Here is a 23,057-nt window from a genome sequence, read left to right as displayed (position 1 = left end):
CATCTAGTACAAATTTCTAATGGGACACTTTCCTACAAATTTAAGCTCCTGGATTTTCAGTTTTTTTCACACAGCATAATTCATCTCTTTAACATATTTGGCAGAATTTTGCCTGTAAGTACCAGCAGTGCTTCTCTGATTAATTGTATTTATTGTTGTTTCTCAAATTATTATACATCTTTTAGAAGTATGAGAACATTTGTACTAATTACACTAAATCTCTGCAATTGCAACATATGGCAAGAAATAGTGTTGGCAATGTCATGAGATTCTAAACGAGTGAGGGAATGAGTAATTCTGAAAAGAAGGACAGGGGTGTATATAATTACAAGTGATGAAGATATGAAGGCAGCACCTTGCTAATAGAACGAGTAGCTTGAACTGCTTTGGTAGGACCTGATTCTATGCCCATTACTGAAGGCAATAGAATATGTGCTGGTAGAAGAACTGTACAGATGTTTCTACACCTTTTCCTTTACTTTGTTCTTAGGCAGCTTTTGAAACTCATTTTTAACAGGTGTACATTTTTGCAGTTGCCACGTGATTAAATATTCACTATCTAGCCTCTTGTGTTTGAACAATACTGTTTCATCAGAAAAATGGGAATAAAAACTGGGAAACATTTCTAACGGCATCTTCACACAAAGAAGATGAGAGAGAAAATTTGATGAAAGCCTAGTTTTCAAAGGGATGCCTGAAGCATGTAGCTAGAGGCAAGTTAACATTAGTTATAGGCCTTTGCAAGGCCTGTTTACATGTTTCCCTCTGTAGTCAAAGGCTGTATGTATGTGCTTAAAAATTACGAATGCCTACATGGTTCATTTCAGTCTTTTATCTTACCAACATGTGAATGCTATTTGACATTAAGCACTGAAATGTTGTAAGATCTCGAGCCTCTTTTTAATTACAGTCAATATACGGAATTCATTTGGGATGGATCTTAGCCCTTTTGGAGAGTTGCAGTCCTACTTGCAGGAGACTTGTAACTGAGGGAGAGAGAGATGTAAAGCAGAAAAGCATAGCTGGAGGGCAGGTATACTCTGTGCTTATGCAGTGCATGTCTGGGTACAGGGTCTGGCTATGTAAGAGGTAATGCAGGAAAGACTGGAGGGATGCCTATTTCTCAGGATGGTGGTGCTAGGTCTCCAACTCTTTGTGACACTCACGTAGGCAGAAATAACAGGGATATGGGATCAGGTCTTATTGTTTCCTTTGTCATGTGGGGAAATATCAATAAATTAATCTTAGACAGTAAAGATATAGCCTTTCTGCTTGTGTGATAATAGGAAATTTTCACTTAATGTGAAGTAACTTAAAGGCAGTTGGAATAACAGTTACGGATATAGCTGTAGACAGAGAGCACCTCCAAGTAAGTTTTTCTTAAGAATTTAATTATTAAAAGAGCTGGAAGTTATTTCTCTGTCACTATTGATGTTTCTCTATGGAAGCAAGTCTGAATCCCATCAAAGGCAGAACTGATTTATTTAAGTAAAGGGCAGGGTATCCAAAAATTCTATTGTATTAGGACTGGAATAGGAGTTACATAATACGTACTCTGGAATTCTTTGTGGTTAAAACTCTAACATGCAGAGTTTGTGTATCCCTGTTCTCAATCCACTTGAAATCTAAATTGAAGGCATTTTATCACTTCATTTGTCAGAATTCATATTATCTGTGGAGATCAGTATACATTAAATGTCTAACATTACTTGGATGTGCTTTGTAGTGGTTTGATTTAACAGTTGGAGATGCGTTATGTATTGTGTTGCTTAAAGTTTTATGGAGATGGATATGTCATCTATCTGTTCCAGACATGGTGCATGATATGCCCAGATAAGCATTCTTGCTACCTTCCGTTTGTGTCATCAGTTCTGGTCTCAGTTTCATCTTGATTTTTCATACATTAATATTTGGCTTTTCTTTCCTTCCATTTCATCTTTTCCACCACTGCCTAATCCTTCCACCATCATGGCAGAAGAAGCTATCACTCCTACACTTACTACCTGTAAGTAACTTCTTTGACATCAGAGACACGCTTTCTGCCATGTTGTTCCATGCATAAGTAGTGAATGCTAATATTGAAAGTTCCTTTATGAAAGCTTTTAAAAAGTTCTACCAAGATAAAAAGATGAAAACAACATGGTCAGTAATGTAATGAAGTATTTAGTTCTACGGAAGTTTCTATGCCTGCTACTGTGCATTAGAGTTGTTTGAATACTTATATAATGAATCTTCTCAGTTAAAAGTAGAAGTTATCAATGTCACTACTGTGCCTATGAGAAATTTTAATGCCTAAGTAACATCTTTTTGAATGTATTCACTGGTTTCTTTCTAATTTGTTGTGATGAAACTGTAGCATTGGTTACACATGTACAAGCATTTCCATTTGTTGCTGTGTACATATTATTTTTCATGAATAACAATCATGCGTAAATGTCATGAGTTACCATCACTGGGGTGGATTTAAAAGGAGTGAGCACTAAAAACTTTCAGTGAGTAAACTATCATTCTGATGCAGTCCTCAGTAATACTATTATATGGTTCTTTATTTACCCAAAGCCTTTGCTTCATTCCCCTTGAATGAGAAGGGTTCTTCTGTGAAGTTAGCAAGTGGTTTCAGAAGCTGTTTGCCTTTTCTCACTTTCAAGTGCAAGGAACATATGATAGTTTTTGGTTTAGCAAAACAGGGATCGGGATCTTGCTTAATTGCAAAGTGAGATGCTCATTTAATCTTGTTAGACAGCTGGTTCCTGCTGCTGGCCAATAGATAGCTGTCGTCTTGAAAGTTCAGCTTTAAAAGTCACAGGAAACTAGAAGATAATTTCATGTAGTTACTGAAGGTGGGATGTTACTTGCGTGAGACAGACTTAATCAGTTCAGGTACATACATTAGTCAAATACTGTTGAACAAATCTCAGTTACGTTTTCATTTAAAGGTAATATCAAGTTTCTCATGTTCCTTTTTTTAGTTGCTCTCCAAAGTTTTGAAACAAATATTTTTCAATTAATACATTGGAAAAGCTTAAAATGTTCATTTATGGAACATATGGGAAAATTAATAAGCCATTTCTCAGTTGAAAACTTAGTAAGCAGAACTGTACTTCAAATGAATTAGAGCAACTAGAATTTAAGCCTCTTGGCTGAAATTCCCTGAGACTTCAGGATATATTGGAACTGCTCCTTTTCTTTGTAATTCAGATTTCATTTTACATTATTTGACGCTCTACAGATGGAGCATTTTCTAAACTGTTCTTTAAAGCACTATATTAATGTGAAGGTCAGAAAAAAATTCTCTTTTCCACAGATACAGTTTTTCAAAAATTTTTTCTGTTGCTGAGATGAAAAAACCATATTTCCTATGAAATAGGCCTTCAGAAAAACATTCATTTGGGACCATTTAACTGTTTTTAAAATGTCAGAATAGTCTAATATTGTAAGTCACACAGTATGTTGTTTTCACAGCAAGTAAACTTAAGTTAATATTTTAACATGATTCATGTCTCAAGGCTAAGTCAAAAAAAAATGAAATGAAACATTCAATGAAGCGCTGTTTTGTTATTCAAAGAAAATGGAGTATACCTTTTTCTTCTTTCTCCACTGAGAGTGGAAAACGTGTGAATTGAAATGTTTGCATAACTTATGGGAACAGGTTTTTTTCCCCAGTCTTCCATCCACTATTAACAGTCTCTGTGAATGCAATAGGGTTTGTTTTTATTTGGGATGTTCTCACGGTGGCTTTGAGAAAAGACCTGTCTCTTTGTTAGCGTGATACAAACTTAGTGTCTTCATCATCAGGGTACATGAACTCTTCTAAAAGAAACTGTGTGATCTTGACTGTGTGTTGTTTTGCTCCCCATCTGGAGAAAGAAGGGAAATGAAATGAGGGAACAGATGAGATCCGCTCACGATACAAGGAAATATTTTGGACCAAATTCTGCACCTGTTTACTCAGCATGCAATTTCACTGAAATTGGTGGAGATCTTAGAGATACATGCAGAATTCATTCCAATTTTATTATTAGCCAAGGAAGTTGCTATGGATTATAAAATGTTCTATATTTTGAGAAACATAATTTGAAGTACTCTGCTATTGCTAATTTACCACTTCTATACTGAGTATCATATTCAAATTTACTGATTAGTCATTGTAAATGCAAGCTGTGACATCCAACTGAGCATCTATGCACTGAAATAGTTACTATTGTCTCGTGTGCTGCTTTCCTTGTGTGCTGTGGGCTCCTTTCCCCTCATAGACTGCAATTGCTGCCACTTCTAGATCCATCCTAAATTAAAATTAAAAAAGACAAAATTGGCAGATGCCTGGTGCTGCTGATGAATCATCAAAGGTGGACCTACAGCTGTGCATGTTTGGCAAGGAATTATTTCCATTTTCTCTTGTGTTTACTAGTTAGCCAGTCAGGAGATGTTACAGAGAAAAAGCTGAGTACTGCTATTAAGAATATACTTCTTGTTAATGGGTTGAAGTGCCTCTGCCAGCACCTTTCCTCCCACTCTTGCTTTTCTGAGAACTGGTGCATTTTTTACCTTTCACCTCAGACAGGTTTCTGTTGTCTGGCCGTGGTTAGTCATGTGTGAGTTCTTTTGTTCTTAAGATTAGAGCAAATTTCACAGCGCTCATTAACTCTGCAGCATGCCTTCTGACTTGGCTGTAGATTCCAGGTGGGGAGGAAGAAGAATGAGAACGATGTCATTAGTGACACTTGTAATGACTGGCATTTGCAGCATGGCAGCAAGCAGTGACATGACTCTGCTTTCTCCTGACACCTTTTTTTGATGAGCATAACCCCAGAGACATTGGCCAGAGAAAGCAAAATACATCAGTAGTTTGTGTAATTGTAAATGAGGCAAGCTGGTTGTTGAGGTGACAATAACCATCACTGCGCTGACCAGTGACCATTATCTTGTATATTTGAGATTTCTATTTTGACAAAGATTTACGTAGAGGCTTTGTCTGCTTTGAAGGACATTAATCATTGTTAGTCAGGGGCTAACATAACTAATTGATGCAATTCAAGCATGATGACAGTACTTCTGAGTTTACTCATGGCACTGGCCAGTGATAGTATGGGGAATTCAACATAACCCAGATTCCAGGGCAGGTATTTCAGATTGCAACTTCACACTGCTTTCAAAAAAAAAAAGGCTTCATTACCTTTCTGTGAGCAGGAGGTATGCCCAGTTATAGTCCAAAGTTTTAAATGTAACTTTTCATGTTGTTCCTCACTTGGAATTTAATATCAAAATGGCGTGGTATGACTGAAATTAAGTATTTATGCAACAATGGTGCTGCACAGCAGTTAGGTGTGTAATGTTATTCTATTTTTGTGCCTTATTACAAGTAATTTCAATTTGTGCTAAAGCAGGCAAATGGGATACAATTATTACCCAGTACTCCTAAAAATATTAATCACATTGGTATCTTAATAGTGTCAAACCTAACTGATGTTGTCTGACTGAGCACTTATGTATCTAGGTGACATAGTGCAGGGATGCATCACAGGGACATGGAATCATAGAATGACCTGGGTTGAAAAGGACCACAGTGATCATCTAGTTTCCTTGTTATGTGCAGGATCACCAACCACTAGATGGGGCATCCACAACCTCCTTGGGCAACCTGTTGCAGTGCATCACCACCCTCTGTGTGGAAAAACTTCCTCCTAATATCTAACCTAAACCTCCCCTGTCTCAGTTTAAGAGCATTCCCCCTTGTCCTATCACTATCCACCCTTGTAAACAGTCATTCTCCCTCCTGTTTATACGTTTCCTTCAAACACTGGGAGGCCACAGTGAGATCTCCCCAGGCATCTCCTGTATAGAAATCGCAATTCAGAAGCCTGATACAGTGTTGAAACATATTTGTAAAGTGAACTGCACAAGATGAGCTCCTATTATCTAAGACTTTTTTCATGACTCAGAGTCAATTTTCCTGCAAGAATGTTAATTCTGCAAACTTTGAGCTTTTTCATATCAACATAAATAAAAGCATAGTCTTGTTTTCTTAAGAATTTGATAATTTTGGGCATGGTTTGAAATACACATTTCTTCTGTATCTGACTTGAGCTGAAGAAGCTGGGAATGTGTTCTCAGTCATGTCTGTCTGCATTGCTTCCCCAGCAGATTTTCAGTGCTGATTTCTGGATCTCTGTTCGGAGACTTAAGTGGTAGCTTATTTCTCCAGTGCCCATGGGACCGATGCAATTAATTGTTCTGGTACCTATGGCAGAAAGCATGAGATGAGCAGATTTACAAAATGACCTTGATAGTCAGTCATGAAATTTCCAGAAGATGAGTGCTGTTAAAAGTCTTATTGGTGATTTCTGGATAATTCCAGGAAATAGGCAGTCATAACGCTTAAAATTTAGGTATTAGTTTGAAAATACCAAGGGATGTTACAAACACTTCTGTATTCTCAATTACAGCTGCTTTTGGAACTAGAATAAGTTCTTTACTTTGCCTCGTCCAGGTATAGGAGAGTCCTGAACAGGAAAATGCAAATGAACTGTGTGATGTGTTTGATCTATTAGATGAAGTCTATGATCTCTTCTGTATCTTTAAATGTGCATAGTTACATGGACTCATTTCATGTAACCCAAAATAAACCTGGATTTCTGTAATTGTCTTGTAAGCCAGAATTTAATCATTTGGGGATGTCCCACGAGTTCTGTTGCATTTGGCAAAATCTATAATGCCAATATGCTGTGCTCAAAATAGCAAGGAGAGTGTTTGACCAAATCCCTGTAGCTGAAAATTACGTAAGTGGGCTGTATGCCATACGCTTGGACTACATGGGCGTAGTATCTGGATTTCATGTAGACGTACTCGGCAATCTCAGAACTAAAATTTTGTTTTTAATTAATACACCGCTTTATTTTTAAAAAGCTGTTTGACATTCATTCTTTTTATAGTGATACCTTTTTTTCTTCTGATCCTTTTGGATCTGATTGTATTGCTTTACAGCCTGAATGCTCAGCACCAGTAGGTAGATCTTTATTTTTCTTATTATTTATTAGCTTTTCCTGAAGTTTTTTGGCCCCCTGAGAACAGTGATCTGGCTACTGAAATAGCTTTCCTGAGCTGCAGCAGAGGTCAGATTGCCAGAGTACTCATGTGGAGGAGTAGCTCTGCTTCTCTTCTCCTTTCTGGACATATTTAGATACTCCCAGTTACTCTTCTGACACCTACAAGTAGGAAACCCATAACCACTTCTGATGTTACCCAGACCTTCCAAAACTGCATTAGCACAGCAGTGTTAAGTAAGAAACCATAATCTGTAATGTGCTACAAATGTGGTTTTTTCAAAATAAATGGGTACTAGAGAGAGAATAAGGTGAAGTATTGGAAGTGATTGATTGCTATGCTGGTCGCACCATTACTTTCTGTTACTCTTCTTGCTCCCTCAGTGTCAAGCAATAAATTTGCAGATGAGCTACAGGTTTGGAGACTTCTCAGCTCTAAAAGGGGCAATTTCAGTTCACAACACTTCTTTTCTAAAGACATTTAGCATGGAAACCAGCATAACAGTAGGAAAAATAAAGATCTCTTGGTTCTTTCTACATTAATAAAAGGTTTGTCTTGCTTTTCTAAACTAGCACACAGGAATTTTAATTGAATGCTATTTTTTTTATGAAACTGTGGATTCCTTATTCTTGTAGGATAAGCCTGAAGGCGCATCCTTGTTATGCAGAAAACTGAGATATGATGCATGCATTTTGGAGAGGAGAGGAAAAGGAGGGCAGAGGATAGGGACAGATATGTGCGTTAAAGAACTTACATCTGTGTCTGAGCTGTGCCATGCTTAGTCCTGTTCAGCTAGTATGACCTGTTTACCAGGGTTCACCATTTTCTCTATAGAGTCTAGAGTTCAACTGATTCCTCAACTGGACTGTTGACGTTGTTTATAGCTCCCTAAAAGTTTGGTTCCTAAGTCAGTCATAAACGATTCTTGTTGACAGAAATTCAGACACAAAGATTTAACTGTTATCTTTTAAAGGGGGTATAAGGTGATTTTCATTCACTTTCTCTCTAAAATAGAGTATTCCCTGAGGAAAAAGGTATGTTCCATGCCTCTTTGACTCTGAAATTGTACTCTTGTTAACAACTGTAGCTGAACATGGACTTCAGGTTCTTTCATTTAAAATATCCAAGTAGAGAGATTTTTCTCTATTTTAATATTGTATTTATTGTATGATGGGGTAATGGCTTTTACTGGCTAAAACCTAAACCTGCCTTTGCTTTTTGTGTGACTGTAAAAGCATTAACAATAACCGTAAAGAAGATACAGTGTATGTTAAGACCAAAACTCACATTGCAATTTATGCTGCTAAAGGCCTTTATTTAAAAAAAAAAAAAGATTGAGGTGTTAGTTTTCAGAGTGGATTAATGAAGTACTGAAATGAGCAGCAGCACCAGATGACTGCAAAAGGTAGGACTTCAAGGAACAAGGTTAATGTTGCTTTGTATCCATCCTGGGCCTGAGGAGAACCAGCAGCAGAGGAGTTATTAAAAAAAAAATGGGTAAAAGAAATCATTCAGTGAATCTAGACTAATAAGACTTCTTTGTTCCAGTATAGCACAGACTTAATAACTTCTGCAGTAGAGATAAGAACAACTATAACAAGGTATTCATGTCTGTTGAATGATGTCAGCACAGGGCACTGAGGTGTTATAGTCATTAGTATTACATTAACTTCTCCTGAGTTATTATATTTTTGCTTCAGCTTCTAATCTGCAGTCTTTTATCTAACTTCTGAATCCCATGGGTGATACTTCAGCTGAAATAACTTTGTTGATCCTACCTGTAGGGAATATGGCTAGATTAATGATAATCCATTTCAAGGTAGCATCTGTCAATCTTCTCACTTAATTTCACAAGAAAAATGTTCTCATCTTGGTTCCTGTTCCTTCCTTTCCATTTGCTTCCTTACCTGCGGTATTCTTTGAGCTTCTCTACAGTCCCAGATCCCTGCTGTAGAGACTGATGTCCATGTGCTTTCTGCAGTATCTAGCAGTCCAAAGTTACCATTCATTTCCAATTTTCTATCATTCTCAGGCATTGTTCTTCTGCAACGAGATGCCTAACTGTGACCTGTGAGAGTAAGAAAGCACACCTTGCTAAGTTTCTGCTGCCACTACTGCTCTCTGACCCACTGCCTCCATTTGGGAGACTCTGTGCCAGAATCCTGCATGATCAGGGTTCTTCCTCATTTGAGAGCAATAACCCACATGGGAAGTGTAGGTAATCGATTTGTGAATATGAGAGTCGTGAAAACAAAAGCAGAAAAGGAAACTGCAGTCTGTGCTGTGTTTGCAAATACAGCAAAGTCTGGCGCTTCATCAGTTCCATACACCCTGACAGAAAAAAAGAATATTTTTTTAAGATTTATCATAGCTTTTAGAATCAAAGTTCTGTTTTACTGACAAGTGTCCTAGAATGGTTTTGTTGTTATTACTACTGTTATTATTAGACTGCAGCTTGCAGTGTGTGCTACAAAGGGAAAGCAGCAGGACAATCCTGCATAATTCTGATTAGTTCCCATTTCAGCCTTAGAGCAGGCAGTGAGACAAATAACATGAGTTACTACTCAGAGCAGAGCTTTGTCAGGCTTATGCCAGCATCTACCTGCTCCTGTGCAAACTGAGTTGATGGAGCATAAAGAAGCGCGTTTATTTTTCTTTTCAGCAGCAGAAGCTCAGGTCCACATCTGCTGAGGCTTCTCATGCAAATCATGAATCTCAAATATGTTAGTGAGATGTGGAACCACAGGGCCAGGGGTGTCTAGATTATACTCAGTGCACCCTGCAGAGGATGTTTACTTCTTTCTTTGATTTCTTTCATCATGAGGACACACATTTGAGGAGCCAGAGGTATCTCTGGTATATCTGAGGGAACCTGTGCATTTCATTGTACAGGAGTGAAAGGATTATGTGGCTTAGAGCAGTTGTACCAGCATCTCTCAGAGCAAAGTGACAGCGTGCTTTTCTCCTGTGTGATGTTAGTAGGCAGAAGTACATGTTCCAGTTGGGATTTGGCCAATGTGTTTATTTGGCTATAGCAGTGTATGCATATTGGCTGCAGAAAGCAACACATTTTAGGCAGGCTAGACAGACATTTATTTTCCTTAAAAATTGAATTGTGTTTTAGGTATAAAGGAATGTATTTTGCTGTTTACAGTCCCGTTCATCAATTGTCTGTATAAGGGTTACTTTAAAGGGACTGAATTTCATGACTATGTTATATTTTCAAAAGCAGATGAAATACTGAGTGCTTTGTACTTACTCAGACTTTAAGGTGAGATTGTCATGTTTATCATACCTCAGATTTATAAGGTTGTGATCCTTAAGTAGTAACGTTCAGGTGTTAATGTTAATAGAAGTTTACTTTCTGCTTACCAAATAGGAAGGAGTCATGTCTGCATTTGAAAATTCTCCAGTTGAAGATTGTAGAAGATATTTTCAACTGAGGAAAGAATAGAAACACAGGAGTGTGTTCGTAAATCATCAGGGACTACTGCATACTTAAGGAAAAAAGAAAAATGAAAAGGAGAATAAGGGGGCTGATTCTGGTTTCATGTCCAGTTCTAGCACAGGCTCCCAGCAGGAGAGTGGTGGTTTTTTTTGCTGAATAAGGTGCTTCAATTTCAGCTGCCATTTACTGGAACTCAATGAGTTGTAAGTGTGCTTTGAGACTGTAATGCTGTGCATTCATGCAATGTTCTTGTCCTGTTCTCTGTCCACAGTAGATTTTATCTCACTATCTGTGTATCCATAGCCTTTCTTCTAGCTTTTTTTATTCTTATTCTACTGACCATTTCTTTTTTCATCTTTTTTATTTTTTTGTAATTTCTTTTATTTGCAATAGTTACTAAAGGTCTGTTGCTGGGGCTTTGAAAATACTGACCTCCAGGTTCAAAAAGAGGAATTTTACTTTAAGTGATTGAAAATGATGTCACAGTGCAAGTTCCAATATAACATGAACTATAGGAACTATACTTGAACACCTACAGTACTGTGTATTTACTTATGTCAAAATAAGATAATGCTTGCTGTGTTAAGCATAGCTTTTCATTTTATGATTGCCTGTTGTTCTTTGAATCATAACCTTCACTTGTTTCTTTAATTTAGGAGAAAAAGCCATTAAACATAGAGACTTCCTGAAAGAGTGTGCTGCATGAAAGCTTTAATTAAATCTACAAGTAAGGCTTTAAAAGAACAAGATTCAAATTAATTGCAACAAGGACCGTGCATTTATTTCTGTGACAGGCCTTTGCGTGTTAGGGAAAAGGCAATCTCTGTACCGTTATCTGAATTAGTAAACTCAATATCACTTTTCATTACCGTGGTAGGTCATTGCCATGTGTCTTCAGTGTGACATTGTTTACATGTTAATGACCTCACAAACAGAGCCTGTTCCAAACGGCGTGCAGTAGGAGAAAGTTGTAAATCCATGAAGTGGAATAAACTGTCCTCAGCTTTCTGCATCATTGCATTTTGCAAGTTCCCTTCTAGACTGAACTTCATAATTAGGCAGCAGTGTTATTAAGGCAAATTCAGTAAATGCAAATAGGGCAAAAGGATTTATAGCTGATTATGGCTGTTAAAGCACACCTGAAATAAATTAATTTCTAAGCTTCATTATTAGCTGACTTTTCAATGACACGGAGTCTAGAAGTAGAAAGTATTGCTCACAAAACGTGTTCAAAGCTTAAGTCAGTGAGTGGCAGTCCACGCAAATGTATTTGGGTTTACAGAGTGCTGACATACCCACGCTCACAGAAAGATTCAGTAGGACATGCTGCTTCAGTTGTTTGCATATGATTGCTTTTGAATTAGGTGAGATTTTTAATATTATAAATGTATTTTGCTCCTACTGTATAACGTAATGAAGTCAGCATGCTCCCTCAAATCATGCCTTTAAAGAAAATGTCATATTTACATGCGGTAATTTGACTAGACATTGGAGAGCTTCACTGCTTCAAAATCGTGGATTGCTAAAACATATAAAATGGATAAAACAAACTGAGCATAACCACTTACATTTGACTGCCTAAAATATCTAAAAAGCACTGATCAGATACCGTGCTTTGTGAATTCAAGTGTCAAATGCCCTCAGTTCCTATGGACTTCGGCACCTTGCAGAATCTGGTCCCACTTTGGATGTCTCAATCATGTCTGGTCAAAAAGTCTTTTTCACTGGTCACGTGCAGCATATACTGGCTGTTGCAAGACTTTGTTGTACTGTCTGCAACAACCTTGGGAGTTGCTTTGCAGACAGAGAGTAATGGTTTCTACTTTAGTTTTTCGCCTAATATGCAAAGCAAGTTTAATTATATGCTGTCCAACCCTCTCTGCTACATATTTTTCCACTCACTGGTTCTGGATGAAATACATACTTTCTATGTGCAAAGGTTACCACTAAGTGTACAGTGCCCCTGGACGCATTTATGGCTAATCTTGCCCTAAGCATGCATAATGTAGCTAAGTACTAATTAAAGGTTAAAGAATAGGGATCCATCTTTTCTCTTCCTGCTGAATAGAATACTGCATTCTGTATGTGGTTAGATGTGGATTCTTTGTTCAACTGGACAGAATTATTGGGATGCTGCAAAACCAAAGATCAGACTAAAATTTGAGTAACTTCCTATTTTTGCACTGCTTAACAAAGGACTAATAAATCACTAGCTTGTATTGTGTAATGTATTAACTCTCTTACTGTATTTCATATAAATATGTAATACTGCAATGCATTGTTTCATAGAATGTATTTTTTATTTCATAAGGGACATTTTCTTTCATCCTACATACTGACTTTATCAGCTCAATTAAAAAGGTAACTGTAGTCAGTTTGTGTGTTTTGCTCTTAAAAACAAGGAGGCAAAGCAGTGAAGTCACCGTCAACATTATATCCCTCTCAGGTCCTAGTAATAGCTTATTAAAGTGGGTTTTGACCACTTCTAAATGTTGCCATGACTGCTGTCATGCAGCATAAGAGAAATTAACTAGTGAGTGATGGAACTATGGAAAAATATGGCTGTTCAGTGTAAGGCTGTCTTGATAGCACTACAATTTACCCTGAATTTCAAGAGCTTTTGTGAGCTTAATACTTCTGCAAAATCTTTCATACCAGAATGGATTATAACTTCCTAGTTCTTTGAAGTCACCATTTCAGAAATCTGGTGTTCACCTCTGTCCTATGGCCTGCTTCCTGCCATAAAAGACTAACAATAACAAATTATTTTTTAAAATAATTTTCCATACAGGTTACAGAAAGAACCTGAGCCTAGGAACCAAAAAGTCTCTTTTCTGATACCAAGTTAATGATGAGAGCTATTAAACCGTTTGGTACTGTATTCTTTGCATTTAATAAACTTTGATCCCTATTAGTAGCTGCAAAGGAGGAAATATCAGGACTACTGGAGGCCTGGTATCGGAGAGTAGACTTCATGCTTCCTTTGTCACCACTTGCACTTGAGAAAAAGTAACCTTCTTGTTTCTAAATAGAAAGGCAATGCTGCCTGAAAATATGTTGTTGGAATATTAGCGCCTGAAAATCAATCATTGAGACATCACCAGCTAAGACAGGATGAGTCTCGTATGCTTGTAGAAACATATGTTCTCATATGAGTCCTTACAAAAGCACCAGGGGAGGTGTAAAGTCATTTCTGTGACATAAGCTACTTTGATACTTCAGTGGCTGCAGAGCTGCCTCCTTTCCTACAGTAGAAGTAACCAGCACGAGCTTTCCTGCTTCGACCCTTGTGCACGTGGTTTATGCTTTTGGCAGCAAATTATCATTATTTAAACCCAGGTACTACAGTGGTCAGTTCCTTGAATAACAGTATGAAAACAGTACAACAGAATAATACAATAACTTAGCATCTCATGGTTTTCAGAAAAGCATGAGTAAAATAATGGAGCACACTGTACCACTTAGAGTCCGATTAGAAGTCAGATAGCCACAGGGTGAAAATAAGATGGAAAAGGTTATTTGATTAAATTAGCTACATTCACACAGGCATTACTTAGAAAGGATTTTTGCTGTGATTAAAGCAGACCAACAGTAAGTCAAGCAAATAAGATCAAGTTAGTGACCCTCAGAAAGGGAAATTAACCTCAACAATAAAGAGTTACTGTCCACTACAAGCACTCCAAGACTTGCTGATCTTGGCTAATTGCATCTTTCACGTTAAGCTATGGCTTCTGTGCATGACTGCCATTCTGATTAATTGCAGAAATATTTATTTACCTTTTCATTTTAACTCAAGCTGCTTTTTGGCATCACATGAAAAGGTGACTGCAGTCATAGTACTCTCCTTTTTTTAATGCTGGGGTTTTTTTTGCAGATTCTTAGGAGCCTAGTTTTCCTTGTGTGTTCTGTCAGAGTCTAGTGAAAATCTGGGCTAAGTTCATAGAGTAGGAATTTCATAATACGTCTCTTGTATTTGACTAAGTATGGAAGACTTAAATTTTCATAGTCAAATCATTTTGTATCCTCAGAGGCTTTTCTGAGTGGAAGTGCAGTGGTCGAGAAATCTGTAGAACAGTGTAAAAAAGTCACTTGTTTTGGGATCTGTGAATTTGCAACAAGTGGAAAGTTGCTCTCTCTTTCAGTCTCTGAGAGCCAAGAAGCGCGTATAACTTTCATTATCAATCCGGAAAGGAAAATACAGCAGGAAAGGTCATTATCCTGGTTAGTGATTGTTGATTAGTCTCCAGAAGTTCTACATTAAATTGGTCTGGTTTTGTCTTCCTTGTTTCTCATTAGTCTCCATAGAACCTGTGGTCTAGAATTTTCTTGTTGTGTTCTTGTCTATCTGGGATCTCTGTGCATATCAGCCTTTGGCTGTCATTTAGTTACCTCTATGTACTTGCTTTCGGTATGGTGTTGAGAAGTGTCTGCTTTGCAGATGTTACAGTGGGCTGTGCCAGAATTACTTTCCAAGAAAAGATAGCAATACAGTGTTTCTTGTTTCTGTTGCATGTTTTGTTAACAGATGCTTACTAGCCTGTAGATCAGAAAAGCAATTTTAAAACATTTATAGGCTAGGCAGTCTAGGCTGCATGTTTGAGAGGAATGTATAGTTACAAGGAAACAATAAATAGAAGATTATTCAAAATATATACATTTTGGAGGAGCATCATCCACTCAAGACTTAGTAATCCCTGAAAAATTGGATTCAGATACTGAATAAACCTATATCACTTGTTACTTCATCATTTTCAACTTACAAAATGTTAATGCTGTGATTCCTCCTGCTTTCTGCAAGCTGTTTTGTTGCATTATTTCCTATGGTGGTAGTCACTTTTAAAGCAAAAATCTTACCTTTCCATATGGGTCCAAGGTCAGTAAGAAGGAGAATAGTAGTTTGTGTCATGTGCATGCAAGTCATTGCCTAGGAATGAAACATTATTGGAGAGGTGGAATAGACCAGCAGATGCCCTGAAAGTTCAGATATGGTTAGTTTGCCCTTGCTTTAACTAGTGAGAGTGAATTGACAGCTGCACTTTGTAGATTCTTCCTTCTGGAGCATGTGATTGTGCTTTGATAGCTACCCTTAATCTATTATTAATGCAGTTGTATGTAGATCAAAACTAAAGATCCTAAGTCACGTCAGAAAGTAATGCAAATTATTTTTATATCATTTGAGGATGTATCTGAAGTGAAGGAAATGAAATGCTGGAGTACTAATGTCAGGTATTTCATACCTCTGTTCATCTATGCAGTCTGTAACCTGAAGCTCTGTAGGTGTGCATGCACATGTGCGCTGCACGATAAACCTCAGGTTTTTGCCTCAAGAGATAGTAAATAAATGTCTCATTTGAGTCTTTCCTATTTGTTGATCTGGGGCTGTGGCTTTTCTTCAAACTTGGAAGAATAAAATCTGAAACTTTCTTGGTGCCGTGTTACTAAACATCAGAGTACTAGCATCTTGGTGATAACTCCAGCTTTCAAAATTAAGGGGTTAGTTCTGTGATTTTCTCTAAAAGCATCATTATTACAGGTTATTATGGAAGTAATGCAGTTTGAGTTGTGTTCACTTTCCCATTCTGAAATGAGATTTTTGTGGGTTTAAGCTGATGTGACAAGACATAAGATTTTACTTCAGAAGGGCACATGGCATGCTATCGAGCTCATCTTGGAAGTCTTTCCATTTTCTTGTATTTATATTCCTTTTAGCTCAGGTTAATTATCTGCATGTATGATCGTTAAAAAACAATCTGTTCAGCTCTTCACGTTGCTGAAAACTTGGAAACTCCTGCTGGGGTACCTCAGAGGTTCTAATTCTGCTTGTTAGAAGTCTCAAGACACGAGGTATTTGCAGCTCACCAGTTTTATTGCAGGAGACACCTGAAGCAGCATATATTAAGACTTGAGACATATGGCTGTGAGCTCATAAAAGCCAATGGGCCATATCTTCCACTCATAATCTGTTGTGTTCCTGGAAGGCCACTGTGTCCTCAGCCACCAAGAACTCTGCAAGAACTCCATTGTCCAGCTGGGCTTTGCCATACATCCTAGTTTCTTGAGTATCTGACAAAATGTGTATGTGTATGATATTCTGTACTGAACTAGGTCTCTAAATCTTACTGTATTTCTGGACAGCCTGTAGAATGTGAAAGGAAATGGCATTTTCATGTTGATGTGTGATTCATGACATGATAGCAAGGCCCCTGGGCTTTGGATCACCTCTCTCAGTTTCACCTGAGAGGGAGGATGAAGTCAGGCCCCACACTTCTGTGCTGGGCTAATGAGCACTCCAGAGCTCCTTAGCTTAGCCATAGGATGGGAGATGGCTCTTTGCTTCATCAAGGGAACAGTGTTCCTCAAAAGGGAACAGGTAAGGGAAATAACTGTCTCAGGAGGTCAAGCAGAAGGAAAAAGCATCTTTGGAGGCTCTTTCAGAAGAAGGAAAAGCACTGATGATCCTCAGCTTGGCAGTGCCTCAGATCTACGGTTTCACAGCGCAACACCCACAGATACCCATTTTACTGGAGAAATAATTATCTAGTACCACATGGGTTGTAATTCTTGGTGATACAGTAGTGAAGCTTTGCTGTAGAAGGAAAGTGACTGGCGTTCTTCTCTTTGGCATGATACCCAACTGCCATCTTACAAAGTTGTCAGAGAGGTGCTCATCCTTCTAGTATGGCTGAAGTGCAGTTGGGTACAGCAGGAGCTTGAAGCCTGTCGCCTGTGTGCCTTGCTGTGGTACTGTAAGTTCCTCTTCTTTCATGTGACAAAAACTGTTGAAGTGGTTCCCTGAAGTTTCAGGAGGGCCCAGATTTGAAGCTGCAGCTCTGGATGTGTTATTCTATAACTTAATGCGAGACATTCTGTCATTATGTTCTGCCTTTGCAAATGTAAGGAGATGAGCAAAGCTGTTACAGGTCTTTCACCATCTAGTTAGCTCCACTACAGGACAGACTTGTATCTTTTATTAGTACTACTGAGAAACTTTCTGCAGTAGCTAATTTACTATTGAAATATAGATATTTAAACATGTCAGCTGCATTTTTTTTTCTTCCTGTGTGCATTTTGGAGTTTATAGACAGATGGCAGTTTTACGCTTATATCTAATAGCTGTTAAATTTTTCCTATGCCTTATTTCTTTTGAATGTCTCTACCCAGCCTGCCAGCTTTTCATTTCTGAAGCTAAAAATAAATGTTTATGCAGAAATCAGAAGAGATTGAAATTACGGGTTGATTCACAAATAGAAAAAAGAAATTACACAGCTTTCATTAATTATTCCATGGATACTTTTGTTTGTGGGAGTGGTGTATTGAGCATCTTTTTTTTCAGTCCTGAAGGAAGTTAAGTAGCTGAGAACATGAGATTAGAGAGAAAGAAGCCAGAGTTGCACATTGCATTTAGTCATAGGAAACATCACTCTCAGTATTACATTGAAAGAGGGATTGCATATCCACAGCTGGAATTTTTGCTGCCCTTCATTGTAGCAGTAGCAGCTGCCATTTTTCTATTCCATAGCATTAAACCAACCTATAATTTTGCAGCAAATTCTGCCAGAAATATGCACGTGAATACTGATGTTCTGCACTGAACTAGGCCTCTAAATCTTGTACTTCTGGACAGCACGTAGAATGTGAAAGGAAATGACATTTTCACGTTGATACAGAACAATAACAGTGCGGAGTCATATTTTTGTGATATTTTCAGGTGGCATATGAGTTAATGAGGAGTGAGAAAGATGAGTAGATCCCAAGTAAATAACACCACAGCCCTAAAGAAAGCAAAAAGCGCTGATTTTTAGTCCTTTCATTGGTCTTGCTGTTGAAGATGTTGTTCATTTCCAGAAAACACTTTTTTGTGCGTCATTAGTTATATGTGATAATAAGGTTCAAAGTGGAGTATTTACATCAGCTTCTAGAAGGTAAGTTGTTGTAGCAGTATAAAAGGCTGTATTTCAGCAGTAAACTCCACTGAGGATTTTAAAAAGAGTGAAGTTTCAGAAGGAACATCAGAGGCAAAGCTAGAAGCAGAATACTGTATCTTAGTCATATAAAACAATATTTGAGCCAGCTATGTCCCTCAGCTTTCAGCAGTTAAACGCTTGTCTTCCTGTTCATTTTTAATGTATGTGTGGCTTGCAGATGCTGCACTTCTTGTATTGGATGCTCAATCTTCATCCAAATATAAGAGCATTTTCTCCAGGGGCAGAAAATTCTTGACTATTAATATTGTGCCTAACTATTGTTTATGAAGGTTCTTCCTTACTGCTCCATTGAAATAGATGCAGTGCTGTCTCAGGCATCCAGTGATTATTCTCCCATATGCAATTATGTCAAACACATCTAAGTTAAACAAATCAGAACTGCAAACAAACCTAGCATTCAGCCAGCTCTTTGGGAGGCCACTCTTTGGGAGGAAAGTGACCATCTTAGCAGAAGCTGCAGATAAACAAGTTATTAAGAGAATAACAACCTGTTAGCAGTGTTTGTAGTATGGGTTTGTTTTGACACCAGCTATATCTTTCTTGATAACAGTCAGCGAATTCATGTTCACCTGGTACTTACTTTCATTTTACATTTGGCAATTAAAAGACCATACCATCAGGTGGCTGTATACTTAGCCCTCATTCCTTACACTTTTTCTTTGCACTTTGCAGGCATCCACAATACTTCTCAATGTCATGAGACTGCAATGTGTTTTCACAGAGGTTATATTTTCCATTGCTTTGAGAACAGTTAATTGTTTGAAGACCAGTTGCATAAATGGTGTTTTTGCATCTAATATGGTTATATTTTCATGTCAGACAAGTAGAAACTGAATTTTTAATACAGTATTTTATTGTGGGGTTAAATCTCAGCAGATGGATAACGAAGAGAACAGTAAGATGAATCAATGTACGATGTTTCATAAATTTGTGTAATTCCACAGCCAACACTTGTGCAGTTGGCTAGCAAAGAGCAGGATACTTTCAGTCTGTCATATTATGAACTACAAGGGCATAATATGATGGCAAAAATAAACTATAAATAGGAATTCCTTGTCTAAAGTAGCATTTAATTGCTGTGATTGTAGCATAGGCAAGAAGGACTGCTGCAGCTGGTATGTCCCATGTTTTCCATCTGATGACATTCAACAAGGAACTCCATTCCATGACCGAACCCTTGTAGTACTTCATTTAAAATGTTTATTTAGTGCAAACAGGACTCTTCCTACACCATACTGTACTAATGGCATGCACTTAGTGATGCAGTGCAGAATGCCACCATAATCAAATTGCTTTCTCTAGTTCATAATATTTCAGCAACAAAGGATTCCAGGTTAGTTGTAGTAGTATTTCAAGTGTATTGTTCATTTTAACATAGGTGCTAAAAGGAAAGGTACATTTATTTCTTTCTGTACTGTCTATCTTTGTATTGCATTTGAGAGTGTTATCGACCCTGGTAGACAAAGATATCATGGTGGGTTTTTTTTGGGGGGGGGGGAGGGAGAGGAGAACACAAGAATTCTCAATATGATTCCAGATTTTACCTCTACTAAAAATATTTAGTTTGAGTTTAGTCAGAACTACTTCTTAGTGGGATATTTAAAGTAAGCAGGCAAGTGTATTTTTTCTGAACATTTTCTCTCCAGAACTGACATGCTGGCTTTGTACAAATTCAAGCTAAAGATCCAGACCTACAGAGCAGGAACCAAACACCTGATAAGCCTTTTTAGAATTCTTATTTGCACGTAGCCATTTCTGTAGTGGGTTTGGACATTTCCAGTGAATATGCTCAAGTATGGTCTGAATGCCACCTTTTCAGTGACCTACCCCCCAGAGCAGATGTGTTGCACACAGAATTTGTCTCTTTGGATGGGAAAGTAGTGAAAATCATTTTTCACTATTTGTGGTTAAAAAGGGTGAGAGAGATCTATTGTACTGAACATTGCGTCAAGACTTTATACGATATTTAGTTACCATCTTCTTAATATTTCAGTTACACCCAGAGTGAGGTCAGAAAGTAGTGTTAGGCAATACCAACTTCATAGGCAATGTTAGAAATCATTTTATTCAACCATGACAGGCAAGATGTTTTTACTGTCTATTTTAGAACATAACCGTTTATGTTGTGTGTGTATACATTGACACACATTCCTTCAGTCCTTCAGTGCTTAAGTTCATATCAGCGGCACAGAAAAATAAATGCAAGGTCTCCAGTTCTTGCCTTCTGACTGCCTTGATTCATTTTACACTAGGAACATGTGTGTACAATATGTTGAAATCCATGTGTCTTGAGAGGAAATACACAAAATAAATCCCTGTGTTTACATTATCTTCAGAATTTGTAGTGAAAAACTTAATGTGAAGCTGTAGATAGAACATTGAGGAAGCCACTTGTGGCAACTGATAATAATAAGACCACATATTTCTTGTTGAGCCTAGTCGTTGCTCTGTAACCTTTGTTTTTATTTGTAGAAGAAGATTACATTCAGAAGGTGCTCTGGGGCTTATTTTACTCTGTGTTGGATGTTGATATGCTCATAAAAGTGTAATTTACATTGTGATCTAGTAATATGTTAATGCTGAGTTCATAAGATTAATCGGGCCACATGCTGTCTTGTTACTCTGCTAATACAGTTTTGAGTAATATCAGCATTTTCATGCTTTTAATTTGCAAGTAACCCCTGGACAGCAATACATTATGTAAGCAGACATCTCAGAAGGAGGAGTTCTCAGGGTCCTTCTTCCGGACTGTGCTGCAGATTTCCTGCATCTTGACCTCCTTTTCAGTTCACCCCCTGAACATGTTGCTATAAACTTATTAAAGAGAACATGCAATGACCTTTAAAAATTGCAGAATTTAAAATGAAATATCTAACATGAATAACATTTTAAAGTAAAACGTGAACAAAGGCGTGGTTTTGAACATGTCTTCAGTTACGTGAGAGCATGTTTTTCAATTTACATCTAAGGTCTCAGACTTCATAAACCAGTACTAGATATTTCGTTCACTATTAAGTTGCAGAATCCTGAAAAAAGCATTGCCTGCTTCTGCCCTTGGTGTAAATAGGTGAAAAAAAGGAAAATAATTGAACAAATGAAATATTTGTTATACGTATTAGCTATTTAGAACATGGGCTGTAACTTCACTGAGGGAAAAAAAGGCTTCATGGGAGACATTTTATTTGAGGTTTTGCAGATCACAGTCCATTTCAACATTCTAAGATTCCCCCCCAAAATACATTCAGGCAAACTTGAGGTTAAAAATGAATATATTTTTAACACAGGAGAACATCATTAAACTGTTACTGTTAAAGAGAAAATAAAACTGCAAAGGCCAGATTCTCTTGTTTACTCCAACTGCTTTGGGATACTTTGGAGATTCAAATCAGCCATTAACTGGACTTAACTATCCCATTAAGTCAATTTTATGGCTGTTTTCCACTGCTAGAGCAGAAAAACAAATCAGGAATGTATTGATCCAGCAGTTTTAAGTAAGATATCTTAGAAGTAAAGAGTTTTTGAGTGGCCTTAGCCAAGATTCTCTATGTCCACTACAGAGGCACTGCAAATAGAGGTCTGCTCTGTTTGTAGGATCTCTCCAGACTGCTGAGAAGCAAGAGGGGAACTTTCTCCTTGATCACTGGGGAAAAATAAAAGCCAGTTTAGTCATGAAAGGCATAAACGAAACACAACTTTGTGTGTTATCACTAACCTACTTTTGCTTTTCAACACTGGCGTAACAGTCTGAAAGTAGAGTCCAACTCCAAAGACTGAGCTTTGCTAAGCACATTTTTGAGCTTTGCTCTGTTACAGTGGAAGCAGTAAACCGAACCCCCTTTACTCTCTCTCAGGCAAAGGCATCACATAAGACCTTAGGGTCTACAGCTCTTACTTACTGTCATTAGGAGTGCATGTCTGTCTACAAATCAGGCATCTTTCTGCTGAAATCTGTCACAGGGGGCTGTATTTGTTGCAGAGAGAAAAGGACAAAGAAGTTTGGCAGAAAATAATTTCCCTTGTGTTCCAGCTTGTCCTCATATCAGAGAAGCTGGGAATGGCTGAGCTTGGATTCTGAGTGGTGGCTAATTCAGCACTGTAAATCCTGTCACATTCTGTATATGAACTGTCCTGATTACAGATTCACAAATCGCACGCTGCCAGGCTCATCTAGTCACGTTCAGCTGGATTCTCATAACCACTCTTAAGGAATTTCCCCACACCCAGTGAGAACTCTCATAGCTAGGTTAGTGAGTAGTGCTATTTATTAAAACAATAGATTACAGATTCTTTTGGATTGCCAGTGGTAAATGAAACGTGAGGTTAAACAAGAACACGAACAAGAACTGTGGGTAGCATCTGCTGTCACTTGTTAAGTATAAACCACTTAATCAACATGGGCAGCCCAGTTAACCCAAAATGTTCTTCACTTAGTTTCTAGTATTAATTGAATTCAGCTGTAAATTTCAGTGGCAATGAGTGAAATCTTAGTAGCAAGCTCAAGGGTTAACTTGTATTGTGTATTCTACCTTCTTTGCACTTAAATACTGCCTTTTTACTAGTTATTTGGTAGTAAGGGTTGGCCC

The 23,057-nt window shown here is 37.7% G+C and overlaps 1 protein-coding gene and 1 long non-coding RNA gene across 13 annotated transcripts in view; one reads left to right on the top strand and one right to left on the bottom strand.

The window, feature by feature from the left end:
• The window catches only part of PTPRM (protein tyrosine phosphatase, receptor type M), a 458,835-nt gene that overhangs the window by 313,144 nt on the left and 122,634 nt on the right, over positions 1 to 23,057 (top strand). For 6 of the 12 annotated variants that reach the window (XM_015282549.4, XM_015282547.4, XM_015282545.4 and 3 more), the window contains one exon: positions 1,976 to 2,005. The exons of the other annotated variants lie outside the window; for them this stretch is intronic. In XM_015282549.4, the coding sequence (XP_015138035.2) occupies positions 1,976 to 2,005 (30 nt within the window). The remainder of the gene's footprint in view (positions 1 to 1,975; positions 2,006 to 23,057) is intronic. 12 annotated transcript variants of the gene reach the window in all.
• On the bottom strand, positions 8,502 to 11,411 carry LOC121109718. The gene is made up of 4 exons (XR_005857383.1): positions 11,359 to 11,411; positions 10,414 to 10,480; positions 8,949 to 9,109; positions 8,502 to 8,819 (listed from the first exon to the last, which is right to left on the bottom strand). It is a non-coding gene; the product is annotated as an uncharacterized LOC121109718 (long non-coding RNA).

Source organism: Gallus gallus, chromosome 2, assembly GCF_016699485.2.
Source record: "Gallus gallus isolate bGalGal1 chromosome 2, bGalGal1.mat.broiler.GRCg7b, whole genome shotgun sequence".
NCBI lineage: Eukaryota > Metazoa > Chordata > Aves > Galliformes > Phasianidae > Gallus > Gallus gallus.
The sequence above is the reverse complement of the archived record's forward strand: the minus strand, read 5'-3'. Positions and strand labels throughout refer to the sequence as shown.